At 56.8% G+C, this 14,405-nt stretch overlaps 5 protein-coding genes across 5 annotated transcripts; 3 read left to right on the top strand and 2 right to left on the bottom strand.

Annotated features, from left to right (window-relative positions):
- Window positions 1–386: 386 nt before the first annotated feature.
- Window positions 387–3,157, bottom strand: B0H18DRAFT_1117523 (uncharacterized protein; the record flags this gene model as incomplete). The annotated part of the gene is made up of 2 exons (XM_048033600.1): window positions 387–2,924; window positions 2,972–3,157. 2 exons carry the CDS (start codon window positions 3,155–3,157, stop codon window positions 387–389), a joined length of 2,724 nt encoding a protein of 907 aa, XP_047895178.1.
- Window positions 3,158–4,394: 1,237 nt separating this feature from the next.
- Window positions 4,395–6,413, bottom strand: B0H18DRAFT_997830 (SPX domain-containing protein). Its single transcript, XM_048045471.1, has 6 exons — window positions 6,227–6,413; window positions 6,081–6,175; window positions 5,761–6,020; window positions 4,874–5,713; window positions 4,741–4,820; window positions 4,395–4,689 (listed from the first exon to the last, which is right to left on the bottom strand). The coding sequence occupies exons 1-6, from the start codon at window positions 6,351–6,353 to the stop codon at window positions 4,544–4,546; spliced, it is 1,548 nt and encodes a 515-aa protein (XP_047895177.1). The 5' UTR covers window positions 6,354–6,413; the 3' UTR covers window positions 4,395–4,543.
- Window positions 6,414–7,127: 714 nt separating this feature from the next.
- B0H18DRAFT_1117521 (uncharacterized protein) lies at window positions 7,128–8,887 on the top strand (the record flags this gene model as incomplete). Its single annotated transcript, XM_048033599.1, has 5 exons — window positions 7,128–7,161; window positions 7,209–7,887; window positions 7,939–8,266; window positions 8,325–8,767; window positions 8,827–8,887. 5 exons carry the CDS (start codon window positions 7,128–7,130, stop codon window positions 8,885–8,887), a joined length of 1,545 nt encoding a protein of 514 aa, XP_047895176.1.
- Window positions 8,888–9,808: 921 nt separating this feature from the next.
- Window positions 9,809–11,511, top strand: B0H18DRAFT_997823 (kinase-like domain-containing protein). The gene is made up of 6 exons (XM_048045470.1): window positions 9,809–9,829; window positions 9,888–10,160; window positions 10,232–10,402; window positions 10,469–10,537; window positions 10,613–10,840; window positions 10,907–11,511. The coding sequence occupies exons 2-6, from the start codon at window positions 9,939–9,941 to the stop codon at window positions 11,273–11,275; spliced, it is 1,059 nt and encodes a 352-aa protein (XP_047895175.1). The 5' UTR covers window positions 9,809–9,829; window positions 9,888–9,938; the 3' UTR covers window positions 11,276–11,511.
- Window positions 11,512–11,653: 142 nt separating this feature from the next.
- Window positions 11,654–12,642, top strand: B0H18DRAFT_219979 (uncharacterized protein). Its single transcript, XM_048037176.1, has 3 exons — window positions 11,654–11,675; window positions 11,744–12,182; window positions 12,231–12,642. Exons 2-3 carry the CDS (start codon window positions 12,100–12,102, stop codon window positions 12,604–12,606), a joined length of 459 nt encoding a protein of 152 aa, XP_047895174.1. The 5' UTR covers window positions 11,654–11,675; window positions 11,744–12,099; the 3' UTR covers window positions 12,607–12,642.
- The last annotated feature ends 1,763 nt before the right edge of the window (window positions 12,643–14,405 follow it).

Raw genomic sequence — 14,405 nt, 5'->3', positions numbered from 1 at the left:
CAATTTCCTCCAATATTGAACTTGATCCGCCGCCTTTCATATCGGCAGATATCTCTGATCCGAAGCCCAAGATATACGAGAGCCGTAGCCTACCACATACATATTATACGCTAGGCCATGACAATGATCTACAGCGGAAGTCATACAGTAGGGGAGACACTGGTAGACGAACGTAGAAAGCAATCAATCTACACCGAAATGAGAGAGAGAGGGGGGTGGGGGTGACCTGCAAATGGAAAGCCATACGAACAGCGAAGCGAACGACAACAACCACATATATACCAAACCAACCAGATTAGCCAGAACAAAGGATTACCGGGCGCCCAGTCCGTCCTGGTACAGCAAGGATCCAATAGAGCACACACAAGAGGGCAGTCATCCTATCCTCACCCGACGACGCCGCCTTTCAGCTGTCGTGTATTCAGCGTGGGCACGGGCGGGACCTTGTACTCGCCGTACATCTTCTCGACCTGCTTCACGAACCGGTCACGCGTCGCCGCGCTCTTGTCCTCGTCGAAGAAGCTCCGCCGCCCGTCCGACTGGCTCCACATGCTGTACCGGTCGCCGCCCTCGCCCTCGGAGTACATCGTGCCTGGGCGCGAGTCCCCGTAGTGCGAGCGATCGTCGTCTTCTGGGTAGACCGAGCGGTCGTCGTCCACGACTGGCTCCGTTTCGTCCTCCATGTCCGACTCGTCGCCCATGTGCAGCTCCGAGCGCTCCCCGGCGTACACGAGCTCGTCCTCGGGCTCGTCCATGGACGGCCTCTCGTCCTCGAAGGAGACCTTCTTTCTCACCGGCGGCGCATCGAACGCGTCTGGTCTCCGCTGTTCAAGTGCAGAATTCGAACGCGGCGCCCACTGCACATCGAGGCGTGCGGGATCGCGCCAGCCACTCGACGATGCGTACCCATCTGCAGACGAAGGCTTGTTCCCGATGAAGCGGCCCATTCGCTCTGCACGAGAACTCATGGCTGGGCCCGCACTCACCGGTGTCATAGGCGACTCGGAGCGCGAGAACACGGGCGACAGGGCCCGCGCAGGCAGCACGGGTGACGTAGGAAACGGTGAAGTGCGTCCGCGCTGGCCGCGAGGGACCGGTTCGGAGATGATTGGCACGGACAGTGTGCCCTCTGGGGGCGACGGCGACCGTGCGTCCGACTCTGATGCTGACCGTGCAGAATGCATGGGCGCAGACACCGGCGTGAGCGGGAGCGCGCGAGTTGGTGGATTCGCTCGGCTCGCGGAAAGAGGTGATCGAGCAAATGGGCTGCGTGCGCGCGCATCGTCTGCAGACACGGTGCGTGAGAGCTCTGTAGACGCAGCGAAGTACGCCCTCGGTGGCTCCGGGGGCACGTCTGGGAGTGGACCCTGTGGCGGCGGGGTCGGTGGAGGGATGTTGTAGTACGCAAGCACTTGCGGGCGCAGAGAAGACTGGCTAGTTGTCGGACTCGGCGGGCCGTTGTCATTGAATCCTCTCCGATTTGGCGAAGGGAGGAAGATATCGGAATCGGGTCGCGCTGCTTCTGATTCTTGGTGCTGCACTGTCTGACTAGGCATGGATGTGGCCTGCGGAGTGACCATGATGTAGTCCGATCCGGGTGTATATTGCTGAGCGACTTGTGAGCGGACGGACGTTGGCGAGCTGAGCACCAGGGGTGCCGGGACGTGTTTCGCATTCAGCATGGCGGTGTTGGGAGCGGAGATGACAGGTTTTGCGTTCTTCGACTTCGAGGGACTGTTACTGGGCGACTGGTTAGGTGAGTTAAACACCCGCCCGAAGGGATGGGACGTCGGAGACAATGCACCATGTGAGTCCTCCGGCTGATTGGGCGTTGGCGACTGATTTCGGAAAGTCGCAAGCACGTCGTAACTGGGCCTGTGTATGGACTTCGCGTCCCCGAATGCCTTTGTGAGTCCTTCGCGCGCGATGATCGATCCCGCGTCAGGGTCCGTCGACGCGTAAGATATCAAACTGGCCTCGTCGGGAGTGTTGATCACGGGAGTGGCAGTACGTGATGTTTCGAACGTCGCGCGCGAAAACTCTGACATCGTACGTGACGTTTCGGTCGTTGTGCGCGACATATCCGACGACCTCTGAGACGTGTCGGAAACGATGCGCGACAGCTCCGACATATTCGGTGTTGGGCTTCGCAGGTAGCGGCCGGCGATAGGGAGAGGCTTCATGTCAGCGGGCAGCGAGGGTACCGGTGGGACTTCCTGGGCGGGCGAGTCGTCCGCGTCGCGTTTCTTGCGCGATCGGCGGAAGAAGCCCTTCTTCTTCGCTGACGACTCTGACACGTTCCCGCCGTCGCTATCGTCGCCAGTGCCAGCAGACATGACTGAGGCCTTTCGGCTGCGCGTCTTCTTGGTCTTCGCGCGACCGACTCCACCACCGTCCGTCTCGTAGTCTGTGGTCGGCGACTCAGCTGCCTTCTCCTTTGCAGCTTTCTTGTCCTTCTTCAACTTCTTGCGCTGCGTCCGACTCGCCTCTGAGAAATAGCCGCCGTCGCTCTCGTACTCGGTCCCATTCCCGTCACCCTTCTCTTTCTTGCTCTTTTTCTTCTTGTCCTTCTTGCCTTTGCCTGCGTCGCTGATGTATCCTCCGTCGCTTTCGTCTCCGTTAGCATTAAGCCGGAGTTTGCGAAATCTGCTACCCAACCCAGTCGGTGGTATTGGCGAAACAACTCGAGGCTCGGGCGACGCGCTGAGGTCGAACTGTATGTGTTGCACACCCTCATTGATAGGAGAAAGACCTTCGCGGGATGCGTAGTAGGAAGGAGGGACGAGACCTGCCGGGTTAGGTGGTTTCACCTGTTGGAGTAGTATACCAGCGCCGGGCTGGATTCGTGGAGAAAGAGTGTTGGAGAGAAAGGAATCATCGGAAGTGGCAGTCGATGCGTAGGTTAAGCTCGGAGATGCCTCCGTCTACCAGACGGGTGAGACGGATATTGGGACACGCTGAATTCACGTACCTCTGCATCGACGTCCTCGTCGCCCTCCTCTACAGGGCTGAACATCCACCTCGCAACGGCACTCCCGCTCCCACCTACGCCAAGCTCTAGGGCGCTCTCTAGGATTGACGCTCTCAGCATCGAGCCGCGGTTTTCGATGGGCTGAGGCCGCTCTCGCGGGGTTCTGGGTAGTGGAATCGAGCGCATTGTGTACTGTGCGCGACAAGAGGGAGCGTAAATTGGCTGAGAAGGTGTGGAGGTGTGGATTGGTGGAGGACTTGGAGTACCGCGTTGGCGCCCAGGACCCAGGCGACGGCGACGACCACGCGTTGATACCAGTGAACGAGGACGCCTCGAGAGGCCGAAAGCAAGAAAGGACCGTGGCAGAAACAACCTCTAGAGGGCTGGGGAGAATCAGCAAATGAAGGACTGCATATGCGGGGATAAGGAAGGACACCGCAGTCACGAACGATTGGGGATTATCCGTTTCGAGGAATATCGGGAATATCCGTGATTTTGGGAGGGTCGCCCAGCTTGGCAATTCGAATAAACTTCAGCTCCCGCGGCGTCCTCAATGACATTATTCGCTTATACGAATATCTGCGACCAGAACGGACGCGTCGCGGACGGACGAGGCACGTCGTAGTGAGCTGACGAGCGACTGGCCTATACTCACTTCCATGCGCTGTGCCGTACTGGTAAGTTAAGCAATTGCTTTCCTGCCCGCGAAGTACGGCGCTATGTCGAGCTCGGAGGCCTCAAAAGTGCCTCGAGGCGTCCTATCATAGATGCATGATCATATGTAGATGATCATCTGTGATCATGCAGATATCCGACGCTCGGTCGAAGGTCATAGTAGACGCCTGTCATGAGTCAAGGCACTGCAGCCTACTGCAGCACGACTTCGCACAACCTGAGCAGAAGTCTCTATCTCTTGTAGCATAACGCAAAGTGTAGCGGATGCACGGACCTCTTTTTGTTAGCGAATGTATGCTACAATATCCAAAGGGCGGGTGTTCAGTATTATAATACGTCAGTGTTAAGGAGACAGCGTGGGAAGATGGGAGTTTGAGGACAAGAAGGCGTCTGCATTCACTTGCCCTGGACGCAGTTTAAGTATTCCCCGAGCAGCTTCCTTCACATTGTGAAATGGAAGGGTGACAGGGAAAATGACCGCCGACGGTGTGTCAAAACAGGAAGGTGTCTTGCCCGATCGGGAAGTGTGGCGTGGTGACGTATGTAGTTGACTTGCTGCGAAGTTCTCTCTTGATGTCGTCATGCCTCTCACGATCGATCCGTAGACCTCTGAAATGGTAAGTACTGCGATTTTGGTGCAGCAAAGCGAATCGCGTACGGGAAAACTTGCATAATGTTGCCACACGCCACCTCAAGCTGAAAATGTATGAAACTAAGTCTAGCAGGTTGAAGGGAAAACCTCCGTGTTGCGGGTGTAGAACAGTATTGTTGCATTACCGGTTCAGCACCACTGGACATGAGATACCAACTTGCTTCTGAAATATGAACCAGTTTAGTATTACCAACATCCCAAGAATCATAAGTTACGACAGCCCAAGAAAATGTCCTATGCATGAACTACATTACGATGCAATTGGGATTGTCAATACCCAGTTCCTCCAGTTCCTCCTCAGCCACTTCCCTCTCGTTCTGTCGTAGTTTCTGTTTCGACTCGATCGGAAACCAATCCTTCATGAAGTTGAGCATCGCCCAGTCGACGTTGGCTGCCACAGACGTCAGGAACATAACACCAGAGCGGGAGGTACGTGACTTACATCGATTCGCAGACACGACAGTGAGCGCGCGACACATCGGACATTGATCCTGCCCGCGCTTCTGCATCTTCACCAGACACCTGGGGCCACACGGTCAGCGCAACCTCAACAAACATGCGGCGGAGCCACCTACCGTACACAGAATAGGTGCCCGCAAGAGAGCCGGATAGGCTTGAAAGCGATGTTCGTGCAGATGAGACACGCATAGTCGTCAATGTGCGGTATAATCGGCAGGATGGTCTCGCCCAGCGCCTGTCCGAGCAGGTGCGACAGCGACACCGTCGAACGGGGCACGAGCGCAGACGGCCCGCCCGCCGGCGGGAGCACGATCGAGAACGTGCGCGGGTTCGCGCCATCCGGGACCATGAACGGCGACGCGAGCGCGGGCGGGAGCGGCAGCGCCGTCCGCTTCGCGTGCTTCTTCAGAATCTTCCGCGTCGCCTCCGCCGTCGCGTGCTGGAACTTGCGCAGGTCGAGGATGAACGCGTTCAGGCTGAGGAACATCTGCAGCGCGTCCCTGCTCTCCCTCACCGTGAACCGCCGCCCGCTCGCCAGCCCGCGGGACTCGAGCTGCTCGAGGAACCGCGCCATGCGCGCCTCGGCTTCTTCGATCGTGCGCTCGCCGCGGCTGGCCTCTGCGTGGCTCTCAAAGATCTCCGTGTCCATGTACAGCTGGAAGATCTCCCGCCAGGCGTACAGGTCGGACTTGCTTGCCGCGAAGGGGATGTGCGACGGCGTCTGCACTTCGATGGCGGAGGGGTGCGTCGCGTGCGCGGAGTGGGCCCGGAAGGACTGCGTGGCGGACATGGGGCGTGCGGCGAACGAGATGCTACGGGAGAGGGCATGTAGCTTGGACTCGAAGTCGAGCCGGACGGCCGTCAGGCGAGAGCTGAGGATTTGGAGCGCCTGCGTGAGCAGCTGGTAGAAGGCCGAGTCGGAGGCGAGCGGTATGACGACTTCGTGGGCGTCGGGTCTGTGTACCATGAGGAAATGCCAAAAGAGAGTAAAGGCACGACTTACGGGGAGTTCGCCGACGATGCCGCCTCCGCTACTCCAGGTGATATGAGAATGGATTCGTCTGTGTATTCCACGCCATCCGGACCAACGCCAAATTCCATAGTTGACGTTATGCGATCGTCACCGACTTCAAGGCCGTCACCTGGAGCACTTATACCGGCTGTACCGGCGGGGGAACCGTCGACGGGTTGGTCGTGTGACTCGATGCGTAGGCGGAGGCGAGGTTCAATGTGGTCCTCGACACGCCTCAGTTCATAAATCACCTAGACGAAACGGCGGGACGTAAATAACGCGCGAGGCCTGCTTGATGAGCCGACACTCACTTCGACTTCCTGCTCGTTGACTTTGATTGTCCGGGGTGCGGTGAACTCGGCGCCTCCTGGCTGCAAGACATCGTGCAGAACCTCTGGGGCAAGTCCTAAAGTCCTGTGAGCACTTCGTCGTGGTGCCTTGGATCAAATGCACCCACCGAGCGATGTAAGCTCCGTCACAACCTGGTTAATCAACTTCTTGAGCTTGCGGTACTCGATGGCGCTATCCCTCAGCTCTGGCGGGAGCGTGAGCAGCAACTGCTGGTAAGTTTTGGAGAAATGCATGCATAACGAGGCACGCAGAACATGTAGCAATACAGTTTGCTTGCTTCCAGGTAGCGGTTCAAGATGAAGTTGTGCGGAAGCGGTAGTAGCGAATTAGGGGCATAATATATAGGAGGAAAGCTCCAAGATTAGTAAGATAAATTAACCTGGCTGTCATGCTAAACTGAAGTAGATAGCCCGAGTGCCTATGATACTTGTTCTTTGCCGGAAAATTTGGAAGCTTGAAAATACATCCAGGGTCTCCTTGATGCAGGAGACCAGAAAGGTCTCTCACCAACTTATAATGGAGGCCATTGTCCTCTGATCAGGAAGGCTTGTAGAAAACAACTATATTTATAAGTACTTTCTGTATAACTAAATTACCAAATGATCCGACGCGTCTGTCACACGCATGTCACGTGTGACGAACGCGTCGCTCGTCTTCGCGCAACTTGAACGGCCGCGACCGCGAACTCGCCTGCATCTTTGACCAATCTTCTCTTCGCCTTTTGCAAGCTCAGAATTGACTGAACTGTATCAATCAAGTGGCCTCTTGGCACTGCTTGTCTGCTTGGTGGATTATTCAAGCAAATTCGAAGGAGAATAAAAGTTCAAAGCCGATCGTACTGCCGGGCTTGCAGTTGTCATCACGCACACTGGGCTCGAAGACGTCCAGGAAAGACAAAACCTCGACGTCAGCATTGGTGACTGCACTATTGGTGGCTGTGTCCTATGACCGACGCGCAAGGACGAGCTCTGCCCGCCATACAGCCGCGACCCGCACAATCGTCCGCGATGGTCGCGCCTCAGCCAGCTGTTCCACATCCAGGTACGGTACACTTTCACTTCCGGCATACGTCAGCTCACGATGTTTAGCCTACTATAACAACATTCGGCATTGGTCCAACTCTTTGACACCTCCGCCGGCGAATGGCAGGAGCAATCCTACTCGCGCGCGCGCGCGCGCTGCCCGAGGCAGCACACTCGCGACCGCTCAGACCCCCGGCAGTCCTTCCGCCTACCAAACATCCCTCCCTACTCGTGCACCATCCACCATACCCCCCGCCGACCCTACTGCCTATGGCTCTCAGCCAACCACCGCCATCCCGGCGCGCCCACAAGCACTCCATTCGACATATGCATCGAGACTGCGCACCGGGACCACGCTTCTCATGCAACCGATCCTCAACAGCGCAGGGACCTCAACACAGGCTGCGATCAACACTCGGTCCTCACGTCGTGGAGGCGCCGTGAACTACACAGAGCCAGGGTCGGGCGACGAGTTCCCAGACGCAGGAGAGATTGATTCGGATGATTCGGACTTCGTGGCAAGCGGAGGGACACGCACCGCAGTGCGTGCTGCGCGACTGTCGAGCAAAGCACCTGTTGGCGCATCGGTGTTTCGCGCCGGTGCGTCGACGCCCACCATTACTGTGCAACCCGCGCCCCCGCAGCAACCGCAAAGAAACGAGCTGGACCAAAGCTACTTGGGCATGGTCCCGCCATCGAGATTCATCTCCGCAAAACCAATAGCACCCACAAAACACGATTACTTGTAAGTCCTGGCTCTGTAGTTACTTCACGCCTTCTCACGCGTATACTGTAGTTCTCCCGAGCTTCTGGAGTATCAGGCGAGGAAGCCTACAGCGCTGGTGCCTATTCGAGTCGAATTTGAGACCGGTACGCATCGAATACGAGATTGCTTCGTGTGGAATCTACATGAAGACTTGGTCAAGCCCGAGGCGTTTGCGCGCACGTTCTGCGCCGACCTGGATATTCCAACGGAACCATGGGCGGAGACAGTTGCAGCTCAGATCCGCGCACAGTTGGAAGAGCATGAAGGTGTCGCAGCACTGGATCTCGAGGTCGAGACGGATGACGATGACGAGTTGATGGAGGGCGACGAGGTACCCGAGTGTCGTGTCGTCCTCAGCGTGCGTCCGATATTTGCCCGTACCGTTCGATCAAGCTCGCTGACGTGCTGCACCCCAGATTGACGTCCAAATCGCAAATCACCATCTCTCCGACCACATCGAGTGGGACCTCCTCTCCTCTCTCACCCCGGAACAGTTCGCGAGCACGCTCTGCGCGGAGCTCGGGCTCTCGGGCGAGGCCGTCCCGCTCGTCGCGCACGCCGTGCACGAGGAACTCATCAAGCACAAGCGCGACGCGTGGGAGTGGGGCGTGCTCGGGCTCGAGCAGCAGCACGGCGCAGACGAGGACCGGCCGCGCGACCGGAGCGGGTTCAGCCTGCTCAAGGACAAGACGGGGTTGGGGCTGTCGTGGGGACGGGCGCCGAAGGACGGGCGCGGGCCGAAGCCGCTCCGGAGCGTGTGGCGGGATTGGCAAGAGGCGGAGGAGTTTAGGACGCGCTTCGAGGTGTTGACGGCGGAGGAGGTCGAGAGGAGGGAGATTGAGCGCGAGCGCGCGAGTCGGTGCGTGGTTGTGGCTTTGCGTTGTCTGGTGTGCTCGCTGACGGGTTGGCGCTTCGCAGGCGGTTGCGGCGGGAGACATCAAAGTTCCAGTCGCAGGCGATTTCCAGGAGACGGCGGTGACGAACTTGTCGCGCTTCCTCTGATCTGACTTTGTTGTATGACTTCTACTATAATGATCAGTTAATCGTCCAGGCATGACTGGAGCCGAATGTTTAGCGACACGTCGACAGCGGACTGCGAATTGAACTTGGCACTGCATCCCAAAGTAGGAACGTGGTTTTCCATCTATTCAATGCCTCGTGCTGAGGGCAACGTTGACAGTGAATGCAGGGCAATGGACACGCTGATATGTTTCAGATGACATGTTCACAACGCATTCTCACTAGCACGATGTCAGGTACGTACTAACCCAACTGCAGAGTCTGCCGTGCTACTGGCGTCTGCACAGTCCTCGGCCCTGGCGCCTTCACAGTAAAGTGGATGGGCGCACGGGACATGTACCTCTGGCAGGCTGTGGCAGCGTCTAAGCAAGCTATAAGGCCACCCATTGCGCATCCCCCGCTAGCGAACGTCCTCACCGCACAGCCATCGCTGAGATTCACTCCACTCTCAGGGAGCCATTTCGACTCGCCTCCGGCCTGACAAATTCGGGTCAATTCCACGAAACATCCACGCAGACGATAGCCAGAAGGTAATAAGCTCCGTAGCCCTATATGGTGTACATTGATGTAATAGCTTTCGGCCTCGCAGTCATCCAAGCGCATCGTTAGCCTGTGGCCGGCACGGAAGCTGGAGTCACTTGAAAGCTCAATGGATGTGAGCTCGAGGGTGATTGGTGATGCTTTGAAGGCTATAATAGTGCTCAGAGCGCTCACGATCAGCAGGTCGTGCTACGTTGTGAGTCTCTATCGTATCCCATAAAACATATCTAAGTTATGTTTGTTCGGGTGTTGCCAATCGGCATCAACTATAGTTAATGGACACAATAGTGAAGATTCTCAGAAGCAAGATACAAGCAGTGAATACGACACTGCATATGCTGCCGCTGCAGTGCTTGCACAGGTTCGGGCAGTCAGTTGTATATGTGTTGAGGAAATCTTGATTGGGAGCGTTGGTACAGGTCCTTGACAGTCTTGCGTATACAACAATAGCCTCTGGGCCTCTGAGAAGGATGTTCCAGGTGCTTCGGTGCCTCTGCCGGAGTTATAGTATCATTCCTCCAGCATATAACATACGCTCTGGCTCATTGCGCAAGATCGGCGAGCACGCGTTGGAATTTGGAGGACATGCAGATGTATGGCGCGGAGAATATCTCGTGTCTGGCACTGGCTGGGTGAGCGTGGCGCTCAAAGCAATTCGTATCAACGCGGGATCTGCGTCTCGCATACGTTCGGTCTGTTTGATCTTTCGAATCGTCATATAACCGTGAACCGTGACTGACCTTGCTTTTGGGGGTTCACTCAGAGTGTATGTCAGGAGGTCATCATGTGGCGACGCCTCCGCCATCCGAGGATCATCCCAATGCTAGGCGTCGACACGGAGCTCTTCCCCGTGTGTATTGTCAGCGAATGGGCAGAACATGGCACTATCACTGCTTTTCTCAAACGGACTCCGGCCGCGAATCGACTGAAATTAGTATGTTCGTTTTTGTCGACATCGTCGTCATGACACAATCTCATCACCATAATAACACACACGTAGCTCGTGGATGTTGCTGAAGGACTGCAATACTTACACTCAGAAACCGTCGCACATGGCGATCTGAAGAGCGTGAGTCGCTGGTCTACCGACCACATCCATAACAACGTCCAATGACAGCACGCTCATGGTTCCCTATCTGCTCAGAGCAACATCCTCATCGATAGCACACTACATGCACGTCTGTGCGACTTCGGGCTGACAACCCTGATTCACAGTATCAACACGATAGATCCTGCCACGCGGAGTAATGGCGGGCAAGGTACTGTGCAATACATGGCACCCGAAATCATGGACCCGGAGTCATTCGGGCTTCGACATGCGCATGCCTCGCTAGAAGGCGATATTTACACTTTGGCAATCGTCATGTGGGAGGTTTGTCTCAATGATTCATATGCACATACTGGCCCCGCATTGATATTGCCTGGACTCGAATACTAGGTCTTCGCAGGACGGCCCCCATATGGCTCGTGGCACGTTGGTCGAATCCAACGCGAGATTCTACGGGGGACGAGGCCATCTCGTGTTGTCGATGCTCTTTCCGAGTCACTGGGCTTGTCCAATTCTGTCTGGGACCTCATGGAGAGATGTTGGCGGTCGGACCCTGGTGAACGCCCGCCGATTGGGCAAGTGCTACCGGTCCTCACATACGCTCTCGCGACATCGAAGCCTGGACACTGGCAATCGACACGCTCTATATCACCTATCCTCGACTTGGATACCCCCACATATTCGGTAGTCGCACACCAAGACCCTCCATACGGCGCACGTGAGGGGTTTGTGTCGAACGTAGCATCTTCGGCGCCATAGAATTCGGAGGTCGTGTTGTATGGCTTACTAGCCGAAGCCCGTGCTACGCTACGGAAGTTCAATATGCGCTCGCGTGTCTTATTCATCTTGTATACAACACGAATGTAACTATCCGTGTCCAAATCATTTGGTAGCAATACTAACCCAGGAGGCCACTCAGCCGCCTCCCTCCGGGAGTCAGCTGAATGGCCCCTTTGCCGTAGTATACTACATGGTATGTTCGCGCTGTGCATTGGGCAGCGACGAACCCCGTCGGCTACGCGAGGCGAGTATCGTTGATGACTGGAAATGCTCCGCGGACCGCGTCTGCGTGGGAGGATGAACAAGTAAGCAGACGGGGTCAACGGTTTGTTCGTTGACATGTCTGCTCCAAGTTGCGTGGGCACTGGCAGCAGAAGCGGTGAGCATTGGTATACTGTACTTCCTTAGAAGACCGTCCTCTCCCCCACTCAAACAGGTCTTCTTTAGGGTCTGCCTAGGGGAGACTAGGTATACTTAGCAAAAGGCTCACCTTTTGATTCCGAGCCTTCACGTCCACTTTGGCTGCCCGAGCCCGGCTCCTCCTCTTTCATCTCCACTTGCGATCACCTCTTTGTTACTGTTCAAGGCCACGCGCATGGCGAGGTGCAAACATTTAGCTTGAGCACGCGTACAGTGTCGTACGCATGCAAGAGCGCGGGGACTGGCGTAAGCGACTTGCAGACCACTGGTACGCATACTCGCTCCTCGATTGTTGTCGCGATGTACCTTGTCGCTGCCACAGTCGCCTATGAGGGCTTGGCACTGCGTCGATAAAGGCATGCATTGCACATGGGAACGTGGCCATGAGTGAAAACGTGAGGGGGCGTGATGATGGTTGTAGGTTTGGCTGTGGGTGGCAGCCACTTCCGACGACTGGGAAATCATTGTAAGTGTAAGTTATGTTCCGAACTGGCTGTTACTCATTCACCTCCAGGAACCGCATGCATCTCACGTCGAGTCAACCCTTCGCAAGAGTCGGACGTAATCGTGGCGTACGTTTCGAAAGCCACGCTCCGTGCTCAGAGTGCTCCTCGTTCGACCCGCTGCCCTGGCGTGCTCGTGTTCGAAGGCTGTCGCCGCCGAGCGATCCATCGCAAGAGCAGCCATCGGGAGCACCAAGGACGCCGCCTGCTCCCCGCGTGCTTGTCCCCAATTCAGAAGCGTTGAATACGAAGGCACTGTCGCAGCCGCCCGAAAAAGCGCGCGACGAGGTGGTGCTGATCTGGTCACAGGACGTTCCTGTTGGATCCAGAAGATCATATAGTACCGTGTGGCCAACTAGAAGGTGTGGAAGACTGGTATATGGTTAAGTACGTACTGAGTTCTTGCCGCTTTGAGTTTCCGCACGCAGGAGAGGAGGAGGAGGAGGAGGGTATTCCATTTAGTCACGACATCTAGACGCCTCGGCGTTTTCGATGTGTGACAGCGCTGATAGGCTCGCATGGTTCGGACTTCGTGGCAAGCGGAGGGACACGCACCGCACAACAAACCTGACATGGTATCTGAACACGGGATATGGTACGGGATATCCAAAAATATATTTTGAATATCCCGTTCGGGGATATTGTGATCGGAGATATGGAAAGTCTGGATGCTCAAAGTATCCCGAGATGGAATACTTTGAATTTCCCCACATAGTATCGCAGGCCGGGATATGGTGAGGGATGTTTAGAATATCTCTGGCCACTGTGACAATGATGTCCATTTCCGTCTACCCATCGTCCTAACCACGTTGCTTGTTTTCTATTGTCCAGTGTCATGCGCGGTCACGGACATGTCACGCCGCAGGCCCGAGCTGCTACTTACCGTAAAAGGTAACTTTGGCTCCCTGCCGCCGCGGCGAGTCGCGGTACGGTGTCGCGTCGCGGTGTGGTGTGTCGCGTCGCGTCGCGGTACAGTGTGTCGCGTCGTGTCATGGCATGGCATGGCGCGTCATGTCACGGTACGGCGCGTCATGTCATGTCATGGCACGGTACGGTGTGGCGTGGCATGTCACGGTACGGCGTGTCATGGCATGGCATGGCGCCGGCGCGGCGTGTCATGGCATGGTACGGTACGGTATGGCACGGTACGGCGTGTCATGGCACGGTACGGCGCGTCGTGTCATGGCACGGTACGGTGCGTCATGGCATGGCACGGCGCGTCGTGTCACGGTATGGCACAGTACGGCGTGTCATGGCACGGTACGGCGCGTCGTGTCATGGCACGGTACGGTGCGTCATGGCATGGCACGGCGCGTCGTGTCACGGTATGGCACGGCACGGCGCGTCATGTCACGGTATGGCATGGGCCGCATGGCATGGCACGGCGCGGTACGGTACGGCGTGCCGTGTCATGGCACAGTGCGAGCATGGTGCTTATGTCATGCCACTGAAGTAAATTGTACCCTACATACATTATTGAGGCTCAGGCTGTACCTAACGCCAATACAATACCTGTTCAACTCAGGCTGTCACAGTACAATGCAAGAATAATTTGATTGTAATAAAGCGACATGAGCGAAGTATATGTACCATTATCCATACCATCATGCCATGACACGGCACGCCGTACCGTACCGCGCCGTGCCATGCCATGCGGCCCATGCCATACCGTGACATGACGCGCCGTGCCGTGCCATACCGTGACACGACGCGCCGTGCCATGCCATGACGCACCGTACCGTGCCATGACACGACGCGCCGTACCGTGCCATGACACGACGCGCCGTACCGTGCCATGACACGCCGTACTGTGCCATACCGTGACACGACGCGCCGTGCCGTGCCATACCGTGACACGACGCGCCGTGCCATGCCATGACGCACCGTACCGTGCCATGACACGACGCGCCGTACCGTGCCATGACACGCCGTACCGTGCCATACCGTACCGTACCATGCCATGACACGCCGCGCCGGCGCCATGCCATGCCATGCCATGCCATGACACGCCGTATCGTGACATGCCACGCCACACCGTACCGTGCCATGACATGACATGACGCGCCGTACCATGACATGACGCGCCATGCCATGCCATGACACGACGCGACACACTGTACCGCGACGCGACGCGACACACCACACCGCGACGCGACACCGTACCGCGACTCGCCGCGGCGGCAGGG

This window comes from Fomitopsis serialis (assembly GCF_022376445.1).
Source record: "Fomitopsis serialis strain Sig1Antser10 chromosome Unknown B0H18scaffold_21, whole genome shotgun sequence".
Lineage (NCBI taxonomy): Eukaryota > Fungi > Basidiomycota > Agaricomycetes > Polyporales > Fomitopsidaceae > Fomitopsis > Fomitopsis serialis.
This window is presented reverse-complemented; position numbering and strand designations above follow the sequence as displayed.

Coding starts and splice junctions, on each gene's coding strand:
- B0H18DRAFT_997830 (XM_048045471.1), bottom strand. CDS start 6,353: ATGCATTTCTCCAAAACTTACCAGCAGTTGCTGCTCACGCTCCCGCCA. Junction 6,176..6,226: donor GACGGAGCTTACATCGCTCG/GTGGGTGCATTT, acceptor ACAGGACTTTAG/GACTTGCCCCAGAGGTTCTG. Junction 5,714..5,760: donor GCATCGTCGGCGAACTCCCC/GTAAGTCGTGCC, acceptor CATGGTACACAG/ACCCGACGCCCACGAAGTCG.
- B0H18DRAFT_997823 (XM_048045470.1), top strand. CDS start 9,939: ATGTTCCAGGTGCTTCGGTGCCTCTGCCGGAGTTATAGTATCATTCCT. Junction 10,161..10,231: donor CTGCGTCTCGCATACGTTCG/GTCTGTTTGATC, acceptor GGGTTCACTCAG/AGTGTATGTCAGGAGGTCAT. Junction 10,538..10,612: donor CACATGGCGATCTGAAGAGC/GTGAGTCGCTGG, acceptor CTATCTGCTCAG/AGCAACATCCTCATCGATAG.
- B0H18DRAFT_219979 (XM_048037176.1), top strand. CDS start 12,100: ATGAGTGAAAACGTGAGGGGGCGTGATGATGGTTGTAGGTTTGGCTGT. Junction 12,183..12,230: donor CCGACGACTGGGAAATCATT/GTAAGTGTAAGT, acceptor ATTCACCTCCAG/GAACCGCATGCATCTCACGT.